Here is a 24,612-nt window from a genome sequence, read left to right on the forward strand (position 1 = left end):
GGAGACCAAACCTGAAAATGCTGCAGACCAAACCTGAAAATGCTGGAGACCAAACCTGAAAATGCTGGAGACCAAACCTGAAAATGCTGGAGACCAAACCTGAAAATGCTGGAGACCAAACCTGAAAATGCTGCAGTCCAAACCTGAAAATGCTGGAGACCAAACCTGAAAATGTTGGAGACAAAACCTGAAAATGCTGCAGACCAAACCTGAAAATGCTGGAGACCAAACCTGAAAATGCTGCAGTCCAAACCTGAAAATGCTGGAGACCAAACCTGAAAATGCTGCAGTCCAAACCTGAAAATGCTGGAGACCAAACCTGAAAATGCTGCAGTCCAAACCTGAAAATGCTGGAGACCAAACCTGAAAATGTTGGAGACAAAACCTGAAAATGCTGCAGACCAAACCTGAAAATGCTGGAGACCAAACCTGAAAATGCTGCAGTCCAAACCTGAAAATGCTGGAGACCAAACCTGAAAATGCTGCAGTCCAAACCTGAAAATGCTGGAGACCAAACCTGAAAATGCTGCAGACCAAACCTGAAATTGGAAAAACAATATAGCCTATTTTACTCCAGGGGGGTCCCAGGATTACCCACCCAAAATATCGTTGTGATCGGTTCAGCCGTTTTTGCGGTTCCTGGGAACAGATGGACGGAAAGACGGACAGACATTTTGTGAATTATAGTAAGAAGACACGCAACAGTACCAGCCCTACGGGCGGGGCTTCGATTGGGAGGCCCAAATGAAAAGGCAAAATATCAGAAATCTAAGGCTTTTTTTATTTTAAACGATTTATGTAAACATCCGTTGAATATCACACGCAAATCATCAAAATCTAAACAGTATTTGTAGAATTTCAATAGAAGCCACATCACTGTTCATATCGGTAAATATTATTCCATAGTGTTTGGAAAACTGGAAAATTGGGAAATTGGGAAAACAGTATAGCCTATTTTACTCCAGGGGTAGGATTACCCACCCAAAATTTCGTTGCGATCAGTTTAGCCGTTTTTGCGGTACCTGGGAACAGATGGACAGACTGACAGACATTTGGTGAATTATAGTGAGATGCAGCCCTTTCGATGATATGGAGTTGCAAGTTTTTCTAAGATGGCGCCCGTACCACGTGCCCTATGACGTCATAATTATTTAAAATTTCTACAGGAGCAGGTGCACCTATGGTGAAAGTTTCTTGTCAATTGGACCAATGGTTTCAGAGAAAACCATATTTATTCTGTGCGGACAAACAAACAGACAAACGGAATCAAATGCAATACCCTCTCATCTGGTGAGTATAACAACAAATATTCAAGATGGCGGTCATGTAATAATGCGGTGTCCAAAATACGCCAACCATATTTTTTATTATTCAAAATGACCTATATAGATCGATATAAATACATTGGAAAAATCTATATTCCACTTTAATGAAGTGACACAGCAACATAGCCTAATCCACTTACAAGCGTTTTTGTTCTTATTCAGTGCATGGCGGCCATGTCAGTATAACGAGCAGTGATGCTTGCGGCGTTTTTTAAAAAACGTATTAGGGCGTTTTAACTTCAATAAATCCACACGGTATCCTTCATATTTGTGTCGATGTTTGGCATTACAATTATTTTCCTCTATGTGTTCTCGAAATTATTTTCTATCTGAAGAGAAGGAAGGAAGTAGACGAGGAAAAGTGGGGAGGCTCAAAGTGAAAGTAAGCAGAGGAAAACGTTGCGTTGTCTGAGATTGAATAAGTGTGTAAAGGATTATGAAATAGAACGAAACGCCAGAAGAAGCTAAAGGCGGATCGAACGCGATGACACCGCGATGCACGAATTCTATGTCACTCCCGTGATAGCACGGCTTCACCGCCTCTGTCCTGGCTTTCCCAGCACTGGTCCGACCGAGCTCCGGCTCCCGTCTGCGAGATCTTGGCTACTGCGCAGGTAAGTTCAGACTTCTAGGCCGTAATAGTCTTTACTAAACCTCACCTTCCTTTTATGTCAATGGTGTTTTTCAGACTACACTGTGACCTTGCGTTTACTCTGAAACGTTGTTGATAAACGGCTACCTCAAATCCTCAATGGGCCTTACCAAACACTACTCAGCTTATACACCGCCTATAATTAGGGACAGAAATGGGGTATTTAAATATTGCACTAAGTTCTGTGAAATGTATCAATGATTTTGTCTTGTAATTCCCAGTTGATTGATGCAAAATTCATCAAAATTGGCCAAGGGGCTGCTTTTTTATGATTGTTTGAAATGTTTATGCACCGGTAATTTTTCAATGGCATTTTTGAATGAAAAGTTTAGTAAAAGTTTAAGAGAAAAGAACATGTCAACATCGCAGTCGCATTCTCACAACCACACGGTCCCTAACAACCCTAACAATCCTAACCCTAACCCTAACCCTAACCCTAACAACTCTGCGCGACGATGCACTAAACTACCACACAAAATCATCGTAATTTTGACGTAGAAAACACAATTTGTTACCGACTGATGCCAAATTAATTAACATTCTTCCTTAATTTACGGGAAAAATCGAAGTTCAAAGTTGTACTTGCCTCTAAAATGGTCGTAATTCTGCAAAAATTGGACGATTTTCAAGCCGATTGTGACAACGTGATTGCGGATAGTTCCGGGATCCGATATATATATACACCCCTACCTCCCACAATGCAATGGAAAAACGCCGAAAATGGATACAATCCAACGCGACTTCGCTCCGTCGATAGAAACGAAAGATTTTAGTGCAAGAAAGTGGATGCGCAGTGGTACCGTTGCGGTCCCTACGATAATGATCGCTGCCTCTTCTCATATTTTAAAATAGTGAAGGGGAATTTATACGGGTGAGTCATGTCATATTACAGTAATAACAGTAATACATAATAACAGGAGTAATAATAACATATTAAAGTAACTAAAAGAACAATTACCGTACAATACCTTCTTAGGTATCGAGTGCATCCGTATGACGTCCGCCGTTGTCATTTCACAAGCAAGATTGAGAATTCACATCACAAGTTGTCAACCTGTATTCATGATCTGCACCTGACAATTCACAATTGACATTTGGTTCATATGGTTTCATGTGAAGATCTTCTGCCATTGTGCGACGTAACGATGAATACGAAACACCCAACTCTGCAGAACGCTTCCGTAATGATTTTTTTCCCGGAAATCTGATCACGGATGTTTTAATGTTTTGAATTCCCAAATCACGAATTTTTGGTCGTCCGCTGCACTTGCTGTCGAGTACACTTCCAGTCTGAAATTCCTTTTTTTCCCAAAGATGAAGATTTGATCTTGATGGTTCTGGCTTTCAAAACGCTCCTCGAAGTCTTCTTGCACCGGTTTCATCGACTTGTTTGTGTTTCTCCTCTCGTGGTACCACACCAATGATACCAGCCTCTCTTCCACTGTAAATGGACTGCTGTCTGCCATCTTGCTTTAATATATTATTTGTATTATCTGACAAAAATAAAGTATCAATATATTGTAAAAACAAATCTTGTATAAGCAGCGAAAACAGTGTCCTGGGACTTATGACTCACCCTGTAGGTCAGCTCTATTTTTGCCTATAGACCTACCTTTCTGGAAATTGACAAAATATTTAGTTGGCAGTTTGATCACATTTATTTTAAAACAGGTACAAGATGCACTCATTGTTGATATACATCTGAGGATGCTCCTCCCATCCCCGAAAGTATCTTGAGGGAGAATCGGGATGATGAAGATGGAAGCCAAGTGCTAACCGTCAAGATCTGCTCCTTTTTAGTAAACCCAGCAGAGCTTTGCTTTGAGTTAGCTTGCCAGATAACTGTTGGTGTTTATCTTCTTTAAATGCAGCCTTTTTGCAAACTTTGATTGAGGACTCGAGAAACGAGAAACAAATTGTGGAAATACGAAACGTTTCTTGATATTTTTGGCATTGCTTAAAAGTTCTATGAACTGTATTTTTATTATTATTATAACTAATTATTATAACTGTAATTAAAAAATATCATTCATGAGTAAGCTCGTGTGGTTTAGGTATTTCAAAATGGCATATGCTATCATTTGCTTGAGGGGATTCAGTACCCATGATGCAGTGCGCGGAACCATATTGGTTGGCAAGCTCAACAAGAGAGAAAAGGTAAACAAGATCTAACAGGGCCAAATAATTAACGTAACCTTCCATTACAGTAAGTCAGAATAACGAGATAAACATGCTAGATTATAGAGCTGGTGATGCTATCTTTGCCAGGGAAGTTAAGACGACCAACATAGTGGTGCGCACGGCATTATGGGTTAGCCCTGAAGACCCTACATTGAAAGCATGTGTCGCTAAAGCCGTCACACTTGCGATATCACCAACAACGTATATCATCACACCGAATATCATCGTGCTTTTGTTAAATGCCTGGACTGGAGGAATGGCCTGGACCCACCTCTGAGCCATCAAGCGTGGGTTTGAATCCAGACGCTGCTATAAACTGTCATCCTGGTGTTTCGCATGCAGGGTGAGGCATCGATGCGTGTACCGTCCCTCGGAAGGTCGTTAAGCCGGAGGACCTGCCAGCACTGGTAGTTGGTGGGCATTAACGATCCTGCGGTGTCTTTCACGAAGAGGAGGTGAGTTGTTGCCGGGCGCTAAACAAGGTGTGAAATCCTGTTACCTTCAGGCCTGGCCAGCCGGTTAATGAAAGACTCCACAAGAAGGTGGGAATAATTTGGGCTGCTGAACTCATTTGTACCTCTTTTCTCTCACCTGTGGAACTGACTTCCCCAGTCTGTTCAGTCCCATTATTCCCTCCAGGACTTCAAAATGGCTGTTCACCACTAACTCAGGTCACCCCATCCATACTCATGATCTCTTCTGCCTCAAATGACTCCATTCCCAAACACTCCAGGTTATTCAAACTTTTCCAGATTATTGTGTTCCCCTCCTTCCCCCCACCCCCATCTCTCCCTCACCTCTTTTCCTTATGTTAGTTTGGTTGCTTTGTTCTTTTTCTTTCACCCTCACATTCCCCTTCCTCTTCTTGATGTGTGTTCCATTCAGCTTGTATAGGCCTATTCACCCCATGTGTCATTCTCCCCACCCCCCTCCCCCTTGATTTCACTGTCACCTCGACTCCACTGTTGGTGTTTCCCCTTTCCATTCCCATTCTGCTCTAGCTCTTCCATGAGCCTCAACCACGTATACAAAAAAAAATTCACATTGCAATGAATGTACACCAAATCAAACAGAGTTATTTTGTTTCTTTAGAGGTTTTCATGTACGTATTACTCATGCATGAGAGAATAGGAAGAGCAGAATTGATTTTGAAAAATGAAGAGGGATGGGGGTACTTGGCCCTTGTTTTCTCTGGATAACTTGGGAGCCCTATCCAGAAATCCTCCTCACCTGACATCCTCCTTCCCAATGTCACTTCAACTTGTTTGTGATGCTGTTTTGATACAAGTTGTTACACTCTTTGTAGGTGTCGTGGTGTAAAGGGCATGTCTGGCAGCCCGTCAGCAATTATTGTGATGACCGCAGCTCGTCGGACGGCTGAATGTCTGAGACGACGGTAACCACGGAGGGAGTGGGAGAAATCCAGCTCCGCTACCTGACCCCTGAGGACATTGAGGTTGTCAAACATCTCTGTGTGGACTGGTTCCCTATCGAGTAAGTAACCTACAGAACAGCATGTGTCGAAAAGTAAATAAATAAAGTATTAAATATTTCATATAAGTTGAAGTTTGTTTGAAGCCTGGTGTTGGCTTAGCGGTTAGGGTGCTGGCTTGGGATCCTAGGATCCTGGGTTAGAATCCCGGTCGATCGCTGAATTAATGCCAGGGGGGTTGACTCTGCCTGTCATCCTTCCGAGGTTGGCAAATTGAGTACCAGCTTGCTGGGATGAATGATCACGGTGTGTACCCCGATTTAGAATAGGTACACCGTATCCCTGCGCATCGTAAGAGCGTGACCAAGGGTTGGCGTCAGGAAGGGCATCCGGCCATAAAAACATTGCCTCAAACAGGGAACCATGATTGTCATGGGGCCCCGCAAGGCTAACCCCTGCTCTAGCGGGGAAAATGGCCTTAAAACGATCATTCATATATTCATTCATATATATAAGTTGAAGTTTGTGTCTGTCCGTGCGACCGCTTTCGGTGCTGCTTTTGCTTTTCTAGCCTGGGTTTGAATCTTGGCCCAGCTCTAAAATGTCTAAGGTTACAAGAGCTGTGTGTTGTGACTTAAAAAAGAAGAAAAAAAAAAAAAAAGCTAAGGCTCGTTGTGGAACACACACACACACACACACACACACACACACACACACACACACACACACACACACACACACACACACACACACACGCACACACACGCACACTCGCTCGCTCACTCGCTCAGACATGCAGTCAAATACATGAGACAAAACAGAACTATAAGTGGATACAAATGCAACCACTGAGATTGGAGGTAGTGCCGTCAATTCCCGGGGCACTCTGGGTACCAGTGACGTCACATCAATGGTGGGGCATTTCCTCCTTCCCCATGGATGTTAACCTTCGGGATTATCTGTGCTCTTCTCCTTTTTAAATGCTGAACATCAAGTAACAAAGGCTGTGGCAGATTTTTCTCGCTGAAATGCATTCACATTCCTCTCTTTATTGTCATTCGAGGCCCCGCCAGTATAATTTCCGTGGCAGTGTCCATGTTTTTGAATGCGGGGAGGGGTAGGAGGTGGGATGGGGAGCAAAACAGTTTCAAATGAAAACTTTTGTTAACCTATCCGAAATGTAACATTCATTGTATTTGACATGTGACAGGTATCCCGATTCTTGGTACCAGGACATCACAACGAGCCCACGCTTTTTCTCTCTGGCTGCAACGTACAACGGCAACATTGTGGGCCTGATTGTGTCGGAAATTAAGCTTCGCACAAAGGTCCATCGAGAGGTATGTTGAGGGTTATTATGCCAAACAAACAGATTGGAATAATCTGGACGGTTCGTGGCTGTTTACGTATAGTGCACAAACAAAATTGTGCAATTGTTCAAAAGCCCCCACAAACCCCTTCCTTCTCTACCTTGTGGAGCCTCAAGGACAAAACACTGTTCCAAGGTTGAAGTTTAATACGTTGACTTGCATCCTTGCGCTTATGGGCCTTTGGTAATGTCATGAGACTAGAAACGCTTAATTTGTGGTTATAAATTTTGTTTTACTTCTGGTAGGTGTGCGGACAAGCAACGCTTAGCCTATACACCGCCAATGTGTAAATATACATGTATACGTCCAATTTTCCCCAAATATCCCTCAGGCGAGTATTAATACCACCGACTGTAAGGAATGCGGTTATACGTCAAATAAAGGTCACAAATGGGCCGTAAGGGTGTCTTGGGTAATATCGCACATCACATTTGAAACCATGGCCGGGAGAAATTGAGGCCTTAAGATGCAAGTTGCAAACAATGCACATATATTCTGATTGCTAGAAAAATCAGACAGGAAATGGGATACATCGTTCATGCGTGAACTCATTTAAGCACCTTTATTAGTTAGAGATCAATGCAGCCTATCTAGAGGCCTAGCTATTCGAGACGGCTTTGGTCCGTTGGTCTTTGGGGGACACGATAAACATAGAATGCCTCAAGGACATCGGCTTTCCTCCAAATGTCTTTGTTTAGTGTTAAACAACAGCAGCAACTGTTTAAAAAGTTAATCATATGTTGGACAGAATTGACTGAATAGTTTATTTTTACTTTCGGTACATGTGCCCCATGAAACGTCACGATAAGCTATTTACAAACCTTGATATGGAGTTCGACCAAGGCAGAAAAGTGACTTGGGGAGGGTGAAGGATGAAGTCGCTACAACCTCCGTGTGTGGCCCTTAGTCCCCTGGCAGGTTTGGTTGGGATTGGATAAGTAACGACCAAATGTATCGCAGACAGACACCAAATTGCGTATTTCAATATGATGCCTCTCTTCTTCACCCTCCATCATTTTCTCATTTGCCGCCTCCCTTGTTTGCTTAAATAGATTGCCTGCACTCTTTATATAAAGCAGTCTGGAACCTAGGATGTTGGTGGAGTGGGACGTTGCCGTAGGATGTAGTGGGCAGCCCTAGGATGTTGGTGGAGTGGGATGTTGCCCTAGGATGTAGTGGGCAGCCCTAGGATGTTGGTGGAGTGGGATGTTGCTCGAGGATGCTGGTGGAGTGGGATTTTGCCCTAGGATGTAGTGGGCAGCCCTAGGATGTTGGTGGAGTGGGATGTTGCCCTAGGATGTAGTGGGTAGCCTGAGGATGCTGGTGGAGTGGGATGTTGCCCTAGGATGTAGTGGGCAGCCCAAAGATATTGGTGGAGTGGGATGTTGCCCTAGGATGTAGTGGGCAGCCCTCGGATGTTGGGGGAGTTCAGCGTGAACATCGGGTTAAGACAGGGAAGCTCTCTCAGCCCACTCCTATTTATCATGGTGATGAATTTGGTAAGCAGTTATGTTAAAATGAAAGCAATTCTGGGGAGGATGTTGAATGCAGACGATCTGACTGTAGCGGCGCAGAGTAGGCAGGAGATGCAGGAGATACTGGGGAAGGTGAAGGAGGCATTCTGGAAACTTGGATTGAAGATGAGTATGGAGAAGGCAGTGAGATAGGTTTGAGTATATGGGGGGGGGGGGGGGGGGGGGGGGACAGTGACCGGGGATGGTAAGTCAGAGGCAGAGATGAGGAAGAGGATACAAATGGGTTCAAATGCATGGAGGAGGGTTCAGGAATTGATTGCAGACAGAAAAATAGAGGAAATTGAAAGGGAAGTTTCTTATGTCATGTGTAATGCCGACCTACCTTTACGATTTGGAGATGGTGGCACTGACGGACAGCATCAACAGAAGCTGCAAGTTTACGAGAACAACTGGGTCAGGATTATTGTGGGAGTGAAGAGGGTGAATAGAAGGAGGATGGATGAACTGAGAGGAGATTGGCGTGCATGTAAACTTGATGGGGAGATTGGCCTTGACACGAGGTGCGCTGTGAAGCTACTCTTTGTGAAGGACACTGCGGGATCTTTAACGTCCACCAACTAATGCTTGCAGACGGAACGCCCACTTGAACGTCCATCCGAGGGACGGCACACACATTTATCTCTGCCTGCGAGTCACCAGGAGGACGGTTTAGAGCTGGACTGAAATTCAAATCCGAGCAACACAACCCAGAGTCGAGTTGCGATTATAGGAGCTGAAGGATAAGTATTTTGACCAATGTCTGTTGGTAGCTGCAGCACTGACTTCCAGCTCTGTTACTGTTCCTAGGATGCAGATATCCTGGCATCTAGCTTTCCTTTGGACACGTATGTGGCATACATCCTGAGTTTGGGTGTGGTGAAGGAGTTCAGGAACCTCGGCGTAGGTATGCCACATTTTCAGAAATCTCTGATTGTCGCGGTGTTCATTAGATGGGTAATTGCTGCCGTCATCCTATGGTTTGCTGTTTTTACAGGCTCCCTCTTACTGGACAGCCTGATGACACACATTACAAACCAAAACCAGGAGCGCTGCAAAGCTCTTTACCTGCACGTGCTCACCACAAATACCAACGCGATCCGCTTCTACGAGAACCGCCATTTCCGGCAGCACCACTACCTGCCGTATTACTATTCCATCCGCGGTGTGTTGCAGGACGGCTTCACCTACGTGCTGTACCTAAACGGAGGGCACGCACCCTGGACGTTTATATATCCTTATGTTCCGAGTGCACGCGGAAGGGGAGATGGTCTAGGTCCAGCGAGCATAAGATCCAGAACGATGTCTTGGAAATTGTTCGACATTTCTAAATACGTTTGGTGGAGCGTTTTGTTTTATTTTACTTTTGCTTCGACCTCGGTGAGTACATGTTTGAGTCCGAGGCCTCAACTAGTTGAGCACGCTTTGGTGGAGACTAAGCTTGCTCGAGATGCAAGATGTATACAGGGTGGCCCACCAAATGATGACGCGTTAAAAGTTTCGATTGCAAGGTTTTAATGTGTACAAAGCAACGATGTGTTTGTAAGAACAACTTGGACCGTCTTCCTTGGAGATTTATTTTGTTGCGGAAAATACGTTCATTGTGACCGCAGTTTTGCAATTTACTCCAACCGATGGGTGAAATCATTGCGCAACCTCACAACACGTGTCCTCGGTCAAGCCGGACAATTCCACAGCTTTGTCTTCTCCATGTTAGTTTGTGGACTTTTCCTAAAGGCTTCGCTCATCAAATACCCCTTGAGAAAATATCGACATGGATTTCAGTCGGGAGAGGGAAAGTGGAGGAGGGCGGCGATGAGTGCCCATGTCATTCCACATTGATGCGTATCTGCAACCTGAGAAACATGATAGAATCTTCAAAAGATTTGACGAAAGATCGAGGACAACTTTCGCAGCATGGGGAGATGCACCACCCTGTGTGAACCACTGTGCGTATCTGTCTGATCTCTTTATTCCATATATGCGATTAAAAAGTAATTCCGACAAGCTTCTCTTGATGTACAATGCGACGTAAGGCGCTAACAATCGCTGCTTACCAACTAGCAACCAAAGGAAAACGGTTATCATTTTATGGGCCACCTTGTACCTTTAGGACTCGTGCCGATCCGTTTGAAGCTGTTGTGTGCACCTTGACCGCATCGCACGGACTACGTGCAGTACGTGGGAGCCGCACTGGCCTCCTTGCGGCCCTGTTCTCTGCCTCATCGCCTTCTGCAGCAGGCGCACCGCGTCGTCCAGAGACTGATTTCCTGGCGTAACCTTCCGCCCAAGCCCAGTGCTACCTGCCACCGCACATTGTGATGGATTGGCCGCAACCACCACCTGGTGCCACGTCGTATCGTATCCAAACAGCTCGAACCGTTCAACGTCATTTCCTTAGCTAGCGATCTCAGCTCGAATGCTGCCGCCAGGATGGGCAGCTGTGTTGCTTGGTGGTTGAGGTTGAACTCCAGATGCAACCACAGAACTGGACCTGCAACAGACAGTGACAGAGCCGAGCGTACACATAGATATATTTATCATATACAAGCAGCAGCGTTGCGTTCACAAAGCTCGTGTTAACTTAACCAAAAGTCTCTTCATGGCCGCATCATAGTCTTTATAATCGTTACACATGTATGTGATTATGGCGTTTCCCTTTATCTTCCGCAAATAACAAATAACAATGAGTTCTTCCTGTGGCCCTCCCTGCTCTAGATTGTGAGTTATGACAGGTTTTTATCCCCGTGTCTTGAACGTTGCCCTGATGTTTGCCCTGAAGGTTGAACTTGATACGGTTTTATGGAACGATTCGATGAACCGACGACCAAAATTACCTCCCCCGGGAAGATTTTTATATTCAGAAGGAGCAAAGTTGTGGCCTGAGAGCCATTGAAGCTTGCGTTAAAAACCTGAAGACCTTTTCAATCATGACCTACCGGCGATCCTTTTCTCCAATTTTATCACGGTTGGTCCGACTGTTTTGTCTGTTTAAAATGTGAATGTTATAAATTATATAAGAGGCGTCCTGATGGATTAAACGGAACCACAGTTTATATGTCTTTCAGATTACAACGCAGCACATCCTCATAACTAGGTGGGAGCCAGAGATCTAGTCATTCCCCTTAAGGTGGTTGTATTTGCAGATATTGAGTGTTGTTGGGGGTCTTTATATCGGATAGATGTTATTGTAAATGTTTTTATTTGCTTTTGCAACTATAAATGCATCAGAGAAGCCGTAACACACACACACGTTGTCTTAGGCACTTTTGTCATTACCAAGTTGTCTTGTGTTCTTCCTGTCTCGTTGAAGTTCCCACTCTGGCGGCTTCCTCTTCCTTAATGGCTCTAATATTGATCCATGTTGTCTGCCGGGCTGAACCTGAACGATTCTGGCCCAAATCTTTCTGCAAATGCCTGGCCAGACATGATAGTTGACCGTCGTAGGAATTTGTAATTTGTTGTAACAAAAGACATTGAGGGATCTTTAACGTCCACCAACGACCAGGACTCGCGGAAGGATCTTCTGGCTTAACATCCTTTTAATGGACGGCACGCACACTGAAACACCAGGGTGACAGTTTATAGCTGGGTTGAGATCCGAACCCCAGCTCGACAACTCGGAGGTACCTGTTCCTCTCGGCCAGTTTTTCGGAACAACTTGGGCTGTGTGAACCGCAACTGTCGTGGCTGTTCTGCACGCATTAGTCAAAATTCCCACTGACCTTTATGTTTTATCACGAGGAGTTCTGGCAAAGATATATTTATTTATTCGCTATGACGAGGATCAGAGTGATACTTCATGGCTTTGGCATGAATAGGCCAAACACTTTTGTTTTCATCTTGCGTCGTCTGTCAACGAATGTTATAAGAGAATTGGTGACCAATTGCTGTGTTGAATGTAAATTTGAACCTCTTGTTCACGGTAAGGGTACGGAGTCTGGAGAGGAGCTCTCGAGAGGAGCTGTGGAGGATCCTGGGAATATGCCAAGTAAATTTATTGCAACAGCAAACCCCAGGTCTCTTTTTGCGGCAAACCAGTCAAAACGTTCCCCAAATACCATGGAGTCACCCTTGATCCGCAGCCTCACGTTCTGCGAACACCCAACATGGGTCACAGAAAAGATCAAGACAAGGGTAAACTTAATTTGGAAACATGTGTGCACCAGCTGGGAATCAAGTTAAAATATAATCAAAGGGTAATTCTAGAGGGTTCTGAAGGGTAATTCTGGAGGGTTCCGAAGGGTAATTCTAGACATTTCTACAGGGTATTCTAAAGCGTTCTAAAGGGTACTTCTCGAGGGTTCTAAAGGGTAATTCTAGAGGGTTCTAAAGAGTAATTATATGGAGTTCTAAAGGGTAAGTCTAGAGATTTCTACAGGGTATTCTAAAGCGTTATCGAGGGTTCTAAAGAGTAATTCTAGAAGGTTCTAAAGGGTAATTCTAGAGGGTTCTAAAGGGTAATTCTATAGAGTTCTACAGGGTATTCTAAAGCGTTGAAGAGGGTTTTAAAGAGTTCTTCCAGAGGATTTGAAAGGGTACTTCCAGAGGATTTTAAAGGGTAATTCTATAGAGTTCTAAAGGTTTCGTTCGTTTCTAGGCTTTGTCAACTTCATCTTATTATAATTCACCAAATGTCTGTCCGTCTTTCCGTCCATCCGTCTGTTCCCAGGTACCGCAAAAATGGCTGAACCGATCGCAACGAAATTTTGGGTGGGTAATCCTGGGACCCCTTGGAGTATAATACGCCATATTGTTCTTCCAATTTCAGGTTTGGTCTCCAGCATTTTCAGGTTTGGACTCCCGTATAACGTTATTTTTCCGGGTACCGCAAAAACGGCTGCACCGATCGCAATTTTTTTTTGTGTGTATTCCTGGAACCCCTGCAGTAAAATAGGCAATATGCAAATCTTCCAATTTCAGCTTTGGTCTCCAGCCTAAAGTTATTTTCCCACACCTCTGGATATGCTTCGTTTTCTTTTGACCTTACTGGTTGTGATGTGAAACGCAATCGATGGATAACTCATGACACCCAGGAACATATCGTGCTTGCCGACTCCGTTCACATCACTTCAGGGTACACTTGACATTTTACCTCTGGGTACACTGACACTATATCGTAAACCTTATTCATATCCACGAAACGCCTTCACATTACCTCAGCGTAATTCAATCTTGCTATAATTCACGGACTGGCGAGTGTATATATATGTGTGTGTTTGTGCATTGTGTTTATGTGTGTGTGTATGTGTGTACGTATGTTTGTGTGTGTGTGTATGTGTGTGTGTGCATATGTCTTTAGTGTTTGTTTGTGTGTTTGTGTCTTTTGTGTTTGTGTGTGTGTGTGTGTCGTTAGTGTTTGTGTGTGTGTTTGTTTGTGCGTGTCGTTAGTGTTTGTGTGTGTGTGTATATGTGTTTGTCACGCTGCTACTCCTGCAGTTCTGGGTCGATCACATCCAGATTTGCAACCATAGGTGTAGTTTGGCTTCTCTATTTGGGGGGGGGGCAATGGCTTAATCTTTATTATAATAGAGTAAACGTATATGGTTATATCGGTTTGTATGTATGTCTCTTTGTTTGTATGTATGTTTATATGCGACCACAACGTCTTCTTCTTCTTCAAATAATATTAAAACCCTCTTAATTTACGTTTAGACTGCTGAGACCCTTCAGAACTTTGACAACTCTTTAAGTCCCTTGAGACCCTTAAAGACCCTTAAATACCCAGAGGAACAATAAGACCCAAAACACCCTGAAGACCCAAAACACCCTGAAGACCCAAAACACACTGAAGACCCCAAAGACCCAGAGGAACCAAAAGACCCTTAAGACCCAAAAGACACCGAAATGGTCAAAGATGCCTATCCCTCTGAAACGACGTGTGGTGAGGTGTGCATAGCACGCCGAGTCACACTGGTATTAAAAATGGCAAACTGAACCGCTTCCTTCAGACACCGGTGCAAATTTTTTTTTTTTTTTTTTTTTTTTTTAAAGCTGTGGGTAGTTTTTATAATGATTTTGACTATCAAAGGATTCATGATCGGAAAGATCTTCGTCAAATTCACTTTGACGAGTTTGAAGCGAGTTGTTCAGCCATAATCCGTTGCGTGCTGAGGCAACCGTGCCTTTGAATACGTCACGTAGATGACGTCATGACCATCGCCATTTATGGGTGATACCCCCCCCCCCCCTCACGGTTTTGCTTTTTTGACTAAAAGCGAAAAAAATTCTGAAAATAGAAGACCACGTTCTTTCTGTTTTTATATTTCTAGATTTGTTTTTTTTCTGTCTGTGGACCTTTAAGGTGAGGATGCAGATCCGGCCTATCACTTTCAGTGCAATGGGATATAAAAGGTAAACTGTTCTAGTCGGTGGTGTATCGTCACAATTCTGTGCAGGGAGGCTCGCTCCCTCCGCTTATTTGTTTGTTTTTTTTTGCTTCGATCCAAGTTTTACTGCGGACGTAAACGTGATATACATTTTCGATCTCGTTGACCTCCAAGACGGAGGGAATGGAAAATGTCGGTCCGTTTTTTCTGCGGGTGTTACGTTTATTGTTACCGTATTGTGTTGACACTGTGCATCGTTTCACGACAACCGATGGATATATAAACACAAACCTTTCAGGGACGGAAGTCTCCTGAATCCCGCGATTCGTGCCCGGTCGGCGTGAGCATGACCATGGCGTGGCGTCATCGAGCGGTATGACGTAGGCACGAACGAGGGGATTGTGGGTGCTCGTGGTATAAGTTGCTTTGGGACCGCGGATTGGAGGTAGAACTTGGTTTAGCGCAAACGTAATCTAGGAAATCTGGAACACGTGTGTGATGACGTATGGTTGTTTAAATCTGTGCGTGGTGAATTATTACGTACGGGGTGAATTAACGAGAAATTCATGGGATTTGTTAGTTTTCCTTGTCCAATTTTTTGGTAAATGCACAACATCGTTTTCAAGAGGTCTGGCTGAGAAGAAAGTCCACTGGTTGATGTCACGTGTCCAAATGATGATGAGGATGATGATGTCACTGGTGTCCAAATGATGATGATGCCACTGGTGTCCAAATGATGATGATGATGATGATGTCACCGCTGCCCAGATGATGACCACCGCTGCCCAGATGATGACCACCGGTGCCCAGATGATGACGCCACCGGTGCCCAGATGATGACGCCGCCGGTGCCCAAATGATGACGCCGCCGGTGCCCAAATGATGACGCCGCCGGTGCCCAAATGATGACGTCGCCGGTGCCCAAATGATGACGTCACCGGTGTCCAAATCCGGGTATGGTTAAGCAAAAATCTGGGGGAGGGGTGGGGGGTTGCATGGGGGGGGGGGGGGGGGTTCTAGAGATATACAGCGGTGTTAAGGATGTAAATGTCTAATGGAGTCTGAAGGGTCTTCAATGGTCTAAGCCCTAAGGGGTCAAAAGGTTTAAAAGGTACATTCCAATAATATGTAATTAATAGCTGGACATGTAATCGGGGTGCAACTGACGTTCAAACTGACATATGGTCACTCATTTTGACACCAGTGACATCATCATCCCCATTTGTACGTAACTAAAAGACATAGTCACACGGCTTCATGGACGGACTGTGTTTTTCGGTTTTATAAATATGGGTTTTTTTGTTTCGTTAACTTTTTAACGACTACCGTTCTAGTCCAGATTTATTTAGCCAGGGCTGTCATTCGACTGTTGGTGAGGGTGATTTGGAGGACATCACTCGGTAGAGTGCATACCCCCACCAGGCTGAACAGTTTACGTTTTGTATCCACTGATGGGCCGGATCTGGATTCGGATCTGAACCAAAATCGAATCGGCTTGTTCTTCTCACCTAACCAACTCGTTCCCCAAGTGTTGTCATAACTCGTCCATAACCTTTTGAAATATCTCTTTTGGGCCCCATCTCTCAATGGTGAAGAATCACTAAAAACATTCTAGGATTTGGAATTTCACCGAAATCTAACCATTTCGTCCTTGTCACACCCAGCCTCTCCACAAAATTTCATCCGAATCTGTCCACAATCTTTTCAGATATCTTGCTGACAGACAAACAGACAGGGGTGAAAACATAACCTCCTTCTATCTTCGGTGATGTCGGTAACAAGACAGCAAGAGGAAGGGAAAAACTGGGAATGAAACGGGAAAGGTAGATGGTTGGAGAGGAAAGAAAACACAATAACCTGGAAAGGAAGAGGTTTACTTGGGGAGGTTGATTCATATATTTTTGCATTTCATCCAGTGCAGGAGCAATGAATGAATGATGTGAAACCAATTTTTTTTTTTTTCATCCAGAACTATCCTTTCCCTTCTTCCCACATGACATTCTCAGGGTTTCTTCTCCTTCGTGTGTTTCCTGCTCTTGCTCCTGCTCTATGTTTTACATCTATGGCAGGCATACGGTCTGTTTATATCGATTCAACCGTTTGCTGTCCATCATACAGACCAAGTGCTTCTCAATGGTTACATCAGTGTACCTGGAGGGGAGGTGAGTCATCCTATGTATTCATGAGGAGGTTGCAAACACTGAGCTTCGACATCCACATGTCCTGCTATTGTCGTTGAATTCACGCGACTCAAGTTACGATGCATATCCGTTCTTCAGCCCATGCAGATGCACTGTCCGGCATGTGCCGTGGTGTCCAGCTCTGGGCACCTGCTGGGTGCCGGTGGTGGCCAGAAGATTGACCAAGCGAGCTGCGTATTTCGCATGAATGCTGCTCCTACCAAAGGCTACGAACGTGATGTGGGAAGTTGCACGCACGTGCGCGTGATCTTGCATACCAGCATCCCCATCCTCATGCGCCAAGAGTGGGAATTCTTCTCCAATGGTGGGCGTATCGCAGAAATGAAGAGAGCACATTGGTCTAGTAGCCTATGTGCAGCATTAATTAGGCCATTGCAAATTGTACTTTTCTCAACGTACATTTTGTACACTTTCGTTAATTAGGACATTTTGTACACCGCTCCTTTCCTGTGCCATCTCCAGGCGCTGCATAACGTGATTGCCGGGCACCGAAGGGGGCCCGGCAATGACGCGCACTGAAAGGGAGTACTCAAATGTCACTCTGTTTGTTTTCTTGTTTGTTTGTTTCATTCTTTCAGTGTCAATTGATTAATTAATTAAGTACTTATTTATTTCCTTTCTCTTCAGGCCATTATCTCAGGCACCTTTTGAGCTAGGAAGCTGATATTTGGACATGCCAATGACCAAGTGATTTGGCTGTAAAGGCTATTTTTGATTAATCAAGTAATTATTTATTGATTAATCAATTAATTATTTATTTTTTCTGATTAATGACTTATTTTATTAATTTTCAAAAAGTTACAGCTTTGGGTGAAACACCGGTGGTTTTGGTATGCTATTAGCCAATTGATTAAGAAAACATATTTTTTTCATGGTCTTTTATTGATTTTAATTATGCAATTAATCAATCAATTATTGTGCACCTCTCCCTCCCAATACAGTCTCTGAGCTGCACGGAGCAGTGGCGCCCCGGCAATGCCGCGCTGGAGGATATTTAATTATTTGGCATGGGGGCGGTGTACTTTGAATGTATCTGTACTTGTTTCATTTTATTCTGCTGTGTGACCAAAGTATCGTTGCCGTTTTTGCCTCCGTCGCACCATCACCCTGAATCCCTTAGGCATCAATGTGACGTATGTGGTGTGGGGTCCAGTGCAACACTTGCGTCGGAACAAAGGGGGCTCTGGGGAGCCTGCGGGGGTCACATATCAGGCGTTGAAAGAACTGGTGGGAAGGCACCCTGGCCTGTCCGTGTACACCCTGACGGAACAGGAAATGAAGGAAAGCAACCGTACCTTCCTGGTGGAAACTGGCAAAGACCGGTGGGCAGCAATGAAGTCAAATTGTTTTGTCGTATATGTGGAGAGACGGGGCATAAGTTGAGGGAAAAAGTGGAATACGGTGATAGAGGAGAGAAACAAGGGGAGGTGATGAAGACAAAAGGGATCTTATCTGTATGTGCTGGGTTCTCTTAAAACCCACGTTAACAATGTACGTTTCAAATCACATGGACTTCTGAATGCAGGAACTTGATTGCAATTGTTACTTTCAAAATCGAAGATTTTTGAAGTATATTGACTGGTCTTGTGCGTTATTCTGTGCCTGTCTGTTTGTCTCTTTGTCAATCGACTACAGGTCACAATTTTCAACCGACCTTCACGAAACTTCACCAGACGGTAGAGTAGGCCATGAGGAAGAAGTTTGTGTGATTGTGAGAAATCAAGAAGATTGTGAGGTCAAAGGTCATCTTGAGGTTGAATTTTAAAAATTGTCATTTTTCATCTGAAAAATCGTCAATTTTCATCCGATTGACTTGAAAATCAAACAGCAATTGCATAGTGCCTCATGGAATAGGGAAACCGAATATTTTAAAGGTCAAATCAAGGTCAAGCTTCTAAAATTATCAATTTTCATCTGAACAATCGTCAGTTTTCATCCGATTAACCTGAAAATTAAAGAGCAATTGCATTTTACATCACGGAATTGGAAAACCAACTATTTTTGGGGTCAAAAGGTCAACTTGGGTCAAACTTCTAAAATCATCAATTTTAATCTGTAAAAATGTTCATTTTCATCCTGTTAACCTGAACATTAAACAGCAATTTCATAGTGCATTACTGAATTGGGAAACCAAACATGCGAGGTCAACTGAAGGTCAAACTTCTAATATTAATTTTCATCTGAAAAAATCATAAATTTTAATCCGATTGGCCCGAGCTTTTATTAAGATCGTCAATTTTAATCTTAATGAAATGGACAATTTGATGTATCCATGGCAACGTTTTATTTTGGGTAGGGGTAGATTTTGCAAGTATTGTGTTCTGCATGACGTCTTCTTGTTTTACTTATTAGCTCTGTTGTTTTACTTATTAGACATGACGTCTTTACATTACTTTTATACCCCCGCTAATTTCGGTCCCCTTGTGTTTTATACCTCCTCCCCCCCCCCTCCCCCTCCCACACCTCCTGCCCCCAAGCCCTCTCCCTCCCACACTTCTCCCTGCTCTCAAATGTTGTGGTTGTGTGCTTCCCCTTCTCTTCCCATCTTGTCTTCCACTCTCTCTTTTTGTATATTTTGTTTGTCTGGTTTGTTTTGTTTGTTTGTGAAATAAATGTTAGCTCTTTCACGAGCCTCGATTCGGTATACAAAAAAAAAAAAAAATTATAATAATAATTAGCTCATCTCCCGGTGTGGTTTTGCAATCACTTATGTGTGTGTCTGTCTGGGCTGTAACTCTTACCATTTGACCTTTTGTTATCAAATTTAAACAAAGTTTTATTATTAGAATATGGAGAAGACAAACTAATAATTTTGTCATAAGGTCAAATGTCAGCATCACCTAAAATCATCAATTTTCATCCAATTAACCTGAAATTTCAATATACCATTTGAGCTTTTGTCATAAAATTTTCAACAAAGTTTTATTATGACAATATTGTCACGTGCCTGCCCTGTGGTTAACACCGCAGGGTGACACGGAGGACCAAACGAGCTTTAACTCCGAGGCGTTTAATTCAATGGCGGACCTTCGTTACACACGAGGGAAGCAAGTGGGGGAGAAACAGTAAGCGCTTACCTTCACCGATCCCACCGGCAGTCCTCAAACATGCAATAATAAATTCAACTGACACAGGATTTACAATGTACAAGAAAATGCTGGCTTTATTAACCAAAATGCCTGTAACAAAGAAATTCACGATAAACTAAATTCCTAATTGGAGCGCTCCCACACAGACCCGAATACAAAGGGAAATATAACTGAAAAGAAATACATGTTGTTTGTGGCACTTAGCTAAAATCGGCCCTTGAATCGCATCAGGAATCGTCAAAACCCTCTCACGTCCTTGGTGGGAAAACTGAAGGCTGCACTGCCGTGGGCGCGCACCAGGCCTCGTGCACCCGTGTTCACCCAGCCACGCTAGTCTTCGTCATCCATGCACGGGAAACCGCAGTTCTTCCTCCTCATGATCACGATGAAAATGTTGGAACACGACAATTCATGATGAATCTTCCTTGCGCAAGAGCAATAGCAACTGTTCACTATGGGATCCAGAGCGAAAATAAGAAAATGTTGGCACATGACCGTTCACCACCAGATCCAGACCCTGAAAAAGAAAATGTCCGCCGCTCTAATTGTTTTGTACTTGAGGCTCTGAATTCATCCCACGACGTCTCCGTGTCCGCTCCTATCAGCGAGTCCCATCTTACCGGTCCTTGTGCCAATCAAATCCCGGACCAATCACTGCTCTTCTAGGCGTGGCTCCACAACCCTGCCTGATTGAGGTGGTCATGTAGTGGCTGCGGCAGCAGCGGTAGTGTTCGATGCCTGGTTTCCGGTTGGTTTTTATTTAGCATTATTAATTATGGTGTCGATGGTTGGCTTGGCTATGGTGTGTTGTGCGGTGTTATAAGGAAACGCAGGAAAAGATTACAGAGGCAATTACATACAGGGGATTAATTTACCCACAATCCCTCGCTAATTAACAAACCCCACCCCTCTCATGGGGATGAAGATCCAAGCTTAACCGACATACTGTCTACACAAATTTCCTACTTATGATACATCGAGGTTTCTTCTTCTTCATGACAGTCGGAGCACACTAATCTATACACTCTACCTGGCTCAGTAATCATTGTCTATACACTCTACCTGGCTCAAAGGTAAATGTCGAACATTAGACCATGCCAGCCGGTTTGTGAAAGACTTTGCCCACAAATCTAGCTGCATTGCTTTGTCACACAACTGTAACAAGTTTATCTGATCACATGGTGGACAGGGTAGCCAATACATCTTTTTTTCTGATTAATTCTATCTTTTTTATTTTATTTTGCTGTTTATTACCCTCAAATTTGGAGAAGATTGTCATGGGGACCGCAAGGCTAACCCCCGCTCTTGCAGGGAAAATGGCCTTAAAATGCCGTTGTTGTTGTTTATTACCCTCACCAGAGGAGAGGGTATTGCATTTGAGTCCGTTTGTCTGTTTGTCCGCACAGAATAAATATGATTTTCTCTGCAACCGTTGGTCCAATTAACAGGAAATTTTCACCAATGGTGCGACTCCACCTGCAGAATTTTTTGATAATTATGACGTCATAGGTCACGTGGTTCGGCCGCCATCTTGGAAAAAACGAAAAACTTTGCACCTCCATATCTCTGAAAGCACTGAATAGGAAAAATTGAGACATGGCTCATTGTAAAGAACTCCATGGGGAATAAAATGTGTTAATGATGATGTCATAGGTGCCTCCATTATGACGTCATAATTCGACAAGTACAAAACTTCATCGATCAAGATGAAATTTCTTGAGCATAATCTAGGAATAAATTAGTTTGGAAAAAATGATGTCATTGGTCACGTGGTTCGGCCGCCATACTTGTTTTAACACAAAAGCCTTAAAAACCACTGAAAATACATCCTGGTGAGGGTTTGCAATCTCTGATCGCTCTCTCTAGTTTATATCTATGCCTCCGTGATTATGTGTTCAGCTTGTCCGTCCGTAATAGGTTTTCATTACCACCATGACTTAAGAACGGCTGAAGGGATCCAAGTCAGACTTAGTAGAAGTATATATAATGATGCAAAGATAAACGGATTCGATTTCAGCATCAAAGGTCAAGTCAGGTAAAATGTGATACTTGAGGACAGCTGAGGGGATTTAAATCAAACTTGGTACAAGTATGTGTAATGACTAATGATGTAACAATGTGGGTAACATCGAAGAACGCCGTTTCTAGTTTTAACATAGTTTAAGATGAGAACATGTTTGGTGGTTATGTTATGATGGTCTCGTTTGTGTTGTCATGTATGTTTCAGCCTGAAATCGGGTTCATACCTCAGCACCGGCTGGTTCACGTTGATCCTTGCCCTGCGCATGTGTGACCATATCGTCGTGTACGGCATGGTGGATCCCGAATACTGCAGGTAATTTGGAGAGAAAGTTGTGCTCGTCTCTCTTTGTGACACATAAACACAAACACACACCTGTTAGTCATCGACTTCAATTGCTTAGATGAATATGTTTCGTTTCATATGTTGCTCCACTTTCTCCTGTCGGCTGGCCAGGCCCGATGCTCGACTAGAGTTGGTAAGGGCAGGAATTCGTGATTTGTTCAGGGTGCCAGCGATAACTCACCTACTTGTTGCGAACCACAACAAACGACTTTCACCTTCAGTCCTTCACGAATGCCCCCGATGCTGGTACACAGATCTTCCAGCTTAATGTCCTTCCGATGGATGGTGAGACACCAAGGTGAAAGTTTATGGCTGGGTTTAGGTTCAAAATCGAGCTAGATAGCTCAGAAGCGAGTGTGCACAGCTACATTCCTCTGAATTTCCCTACCAGCCCACGAAAGAAGGCCAGACCTCTGCCCAAATACTACAGGATGACCCTATAAATAATCACAGCTCAAGGGAGAGAAGAAGAAGAATCACCGGGGATGGACAGCACCCTTTCGATTGGCTGAGGTTTCACACCACCTCCCTCAAGCCATGAATATAGATTTGTCCTGCAGTATACGGCCTTGTGCGGACTTTTTCGTGTTATGTAACACAACTCTGCCCATTGTAGGTCGACTGCTCTGAGTCTTGGACGTTGGAGATTCGATCACCGACCCTGGTCGAGTCGTAGCAAAGTCTTTACTATATGGTATGTGCTGCTTCCTGGTTTTATGCTCAGCATTTCAAGGATAGAGCATGAACAAACCCCATGGTTTGCCCCACAAACCCACAAACCCCATGATCACTTCCCCCAAAGCTCAACGACTGTTTGTCCCATGTATTTGTCCATGCGTTTGTGATTTATTCATGTTGCAGCTCCAACCACGAGCCTTTGAACATGTTAACAATAAAAGGTTGCGTGTTTCTTTCAGGCTGTATATTTTGAAAAGTTATTTTTGGCATCACTTTTTTTCCTTTTTTGTATACTGAATCGAGGCTCGTGAAAGAGCTAACATTTACTTCACAAACAAATCAACCAGACAAACAAAATATATAAAAAGAGGGAGCGGAAAACAAGATGGGGAGAGAAGGGGAAGCACACAAACACAACATTTGAGAGCAGGGAGAGGGCTTGGGGGGAGGAGGCGTGGGAAGGGGGGAGGGAGAAGTATAAAACACAAGGACACCAAGGACTTCCAGGACAGAAGTTGGTATTTCAAAAAAGTGGAATTGGGGTGAAATTAGCGAGGGTAGAAAAGATCAAGGTTTTGGATGGGGGAAGATAAGAGATGGTGGTGAACAGCTGTTTTAAAGACCTGGAGGGTGGAGTGGGATTGAAGAGAGTGAGGGAGTTTGTTCCAGAGGTGGGAGAAAAGAGGAATGAAGGAGTGAAGGTGAGCAGAGAGTCTTGATTTTGGCAGTTTGACCATAAGAGGGTTGCAGGCAGATCTTGTGTGACCTGTAGGTCGTGGACGTTATTCATCAAACATTACACAATGTACCGCAATGTTATGGTGTGTCACTGTGTGGAGGTGTGCACAGACGTTTAAGAAAACTTGGAAATAGAAATGGGCCCAAAAGCACACACTCCGCAGTGTGTGTGGAATCTCATTTCCACGAGTACAGCTTCCATATTATTTATGGGCCGAGTACAAGAAGAGTTTACAATCTGCATTCATCTCGTGCCTTTTTACCTCCACCACCGAGGGTGGATGGAGGTTATGTCTTCGCCCCTGTCTGTCTGTTTCTCTGTGAACAAGATATCTCAAAAGGTTGTTGACGGATTCGGACGAAATTTGGCAGAGAGGTAGAGTATGTGACAAGGACAAAATGATTCGATTTTGGTGAAGATCCGGATTCGGATCCGGCTAGTAGAATTTTTTAAGCGATTCTTCACCATTGAGAGATAGTGGGAAAAAAACGATATTGTTACGTTTGTGGGGGTAAACAATGAAATGCCTCATAGGAAAGTTAGAATCGTGTAGATTAGAATGCTCCGTATGCCGCGAAGACCCCATCTCAATGTACATAAGTAGGCCGTCTGTCCGGGTAAGAGCATTTGCATGTCGCCATAAGGAAGGTGGTTTTGTGCTAATTACCTCCGCCACCAAAGGTGGATGGAGGTTGTTTTCACCTTTGTCTGTTTGTTTGTTTGTGAACAAAATATCTCAA

At 43.8% G+C, this 24,612-nt stretch overlaps 2 protein-coding genes across 6 annotated transcripts in view; both read left to right on the forward strand.

Annotated features, from left to right (window-relative positions):
- Positions 1-1,550: 1,550 nt before the first annotated feature.
- NAA60 (N-alpha-acetyltransferase 60, NatF catalytic subunit) lies at positions 1,551-11,719 on the forward strand. Of its 3 annotated transcripts, none has more exons than XM_068117399.2 (8): positions 1,551-1,939; positions 4,501-4,613; positions 4,771-4,891; positions 5,465-5,652; positions 6,801-6,930; positions 9,282-9,378; positions 9,469-9,703; positions 10,637-11,719. In XM_068117399.2, exons 4-8 carry the CDS (start codon positions 5,540-5,542, stop codon positions 10,791-10,793), a joined length of 732 nt encoding a protein of 243 aa, XP_067973500.1. In that variant the 5' UTR covers positions 1,551-1,939; positions 4,501-4,613; positions 4,771-4,891; positions 5,465-5,539; the 3' UTR covers positions 10,794-11,719. The 3 variants fall into 3 exon arrangements, with proteins under 3 accessions (XP_067973500.1, XP_067973502.1, XP_067973501.1); XM_068117400.2 differs by having other exon boundaries at positions 1,653-1,939; positions 5,524-5,652; XM_068117401.2 differs by lacking the exon at positions 4,771-4,891 and having other exon boundaries at positions 1,590-1,939.
- Positions 11,720-15,046: 3,327 nt separating this feature from the next.
- The window catches only part of LOC137427712 (alpha-N-acetyl-neuraminyl-2,3-beta-galactosyl-1,3-N-acetyl-galactosaminide alpha-2,6-sialyltransferase), a 59,771-nt gene continuing 50,205 nt past the window's right edge, over positions 15,047-24,612 (forward strand). For 2 of the 3 annotated variants that reach the window (XM_078777867.1, XM_078777866.1), the window contains exons 1-6: positions 15,569-15,754; positions 16,807-16,962; positions 17,080-17,305; positions 18,122-18,323; positions 22,318-22,425; positions 23,072-23,149. In XM_078777867.1, the coding sequence (XP_078633993.1) occupies positions 17,083-17,305; positions 18,122-18,323; positions 22,318-22,425; positions 23,072-23,149 (611 nt within the window). In that variant the 5' untranslated portion in view covers positions 15,569-15,754; positions 16,807-16,962; positions 17,080-17,082. Of the gene's footprint in view, positions 15,174-15,568; positions 15,755-16,806; positions 16,963-17,079; positions 17,306-18,121; positions 18,324-22,317; positions 22,426-23,071; positions 23,150-24,612 lie in introns of those variants that run through there. The other variant, XM_078777868.1, reaches the window with a different exon arrangement.

The sequence above is a fragment of the Myxine glutinosa genome, chromosome 5 (assembly GCF_964187855.1).
Source record: "Myxine glutinosa chromosome 5, kmMyxGlut1.1, whole genome shotgun sequence".
Classification (NCBI taxonomy): Eukaryota; Metazoa; Chordata; class Myxini; order Myxiniformes; family Myxinidae; genus Myxine; species Myxine glutinosa.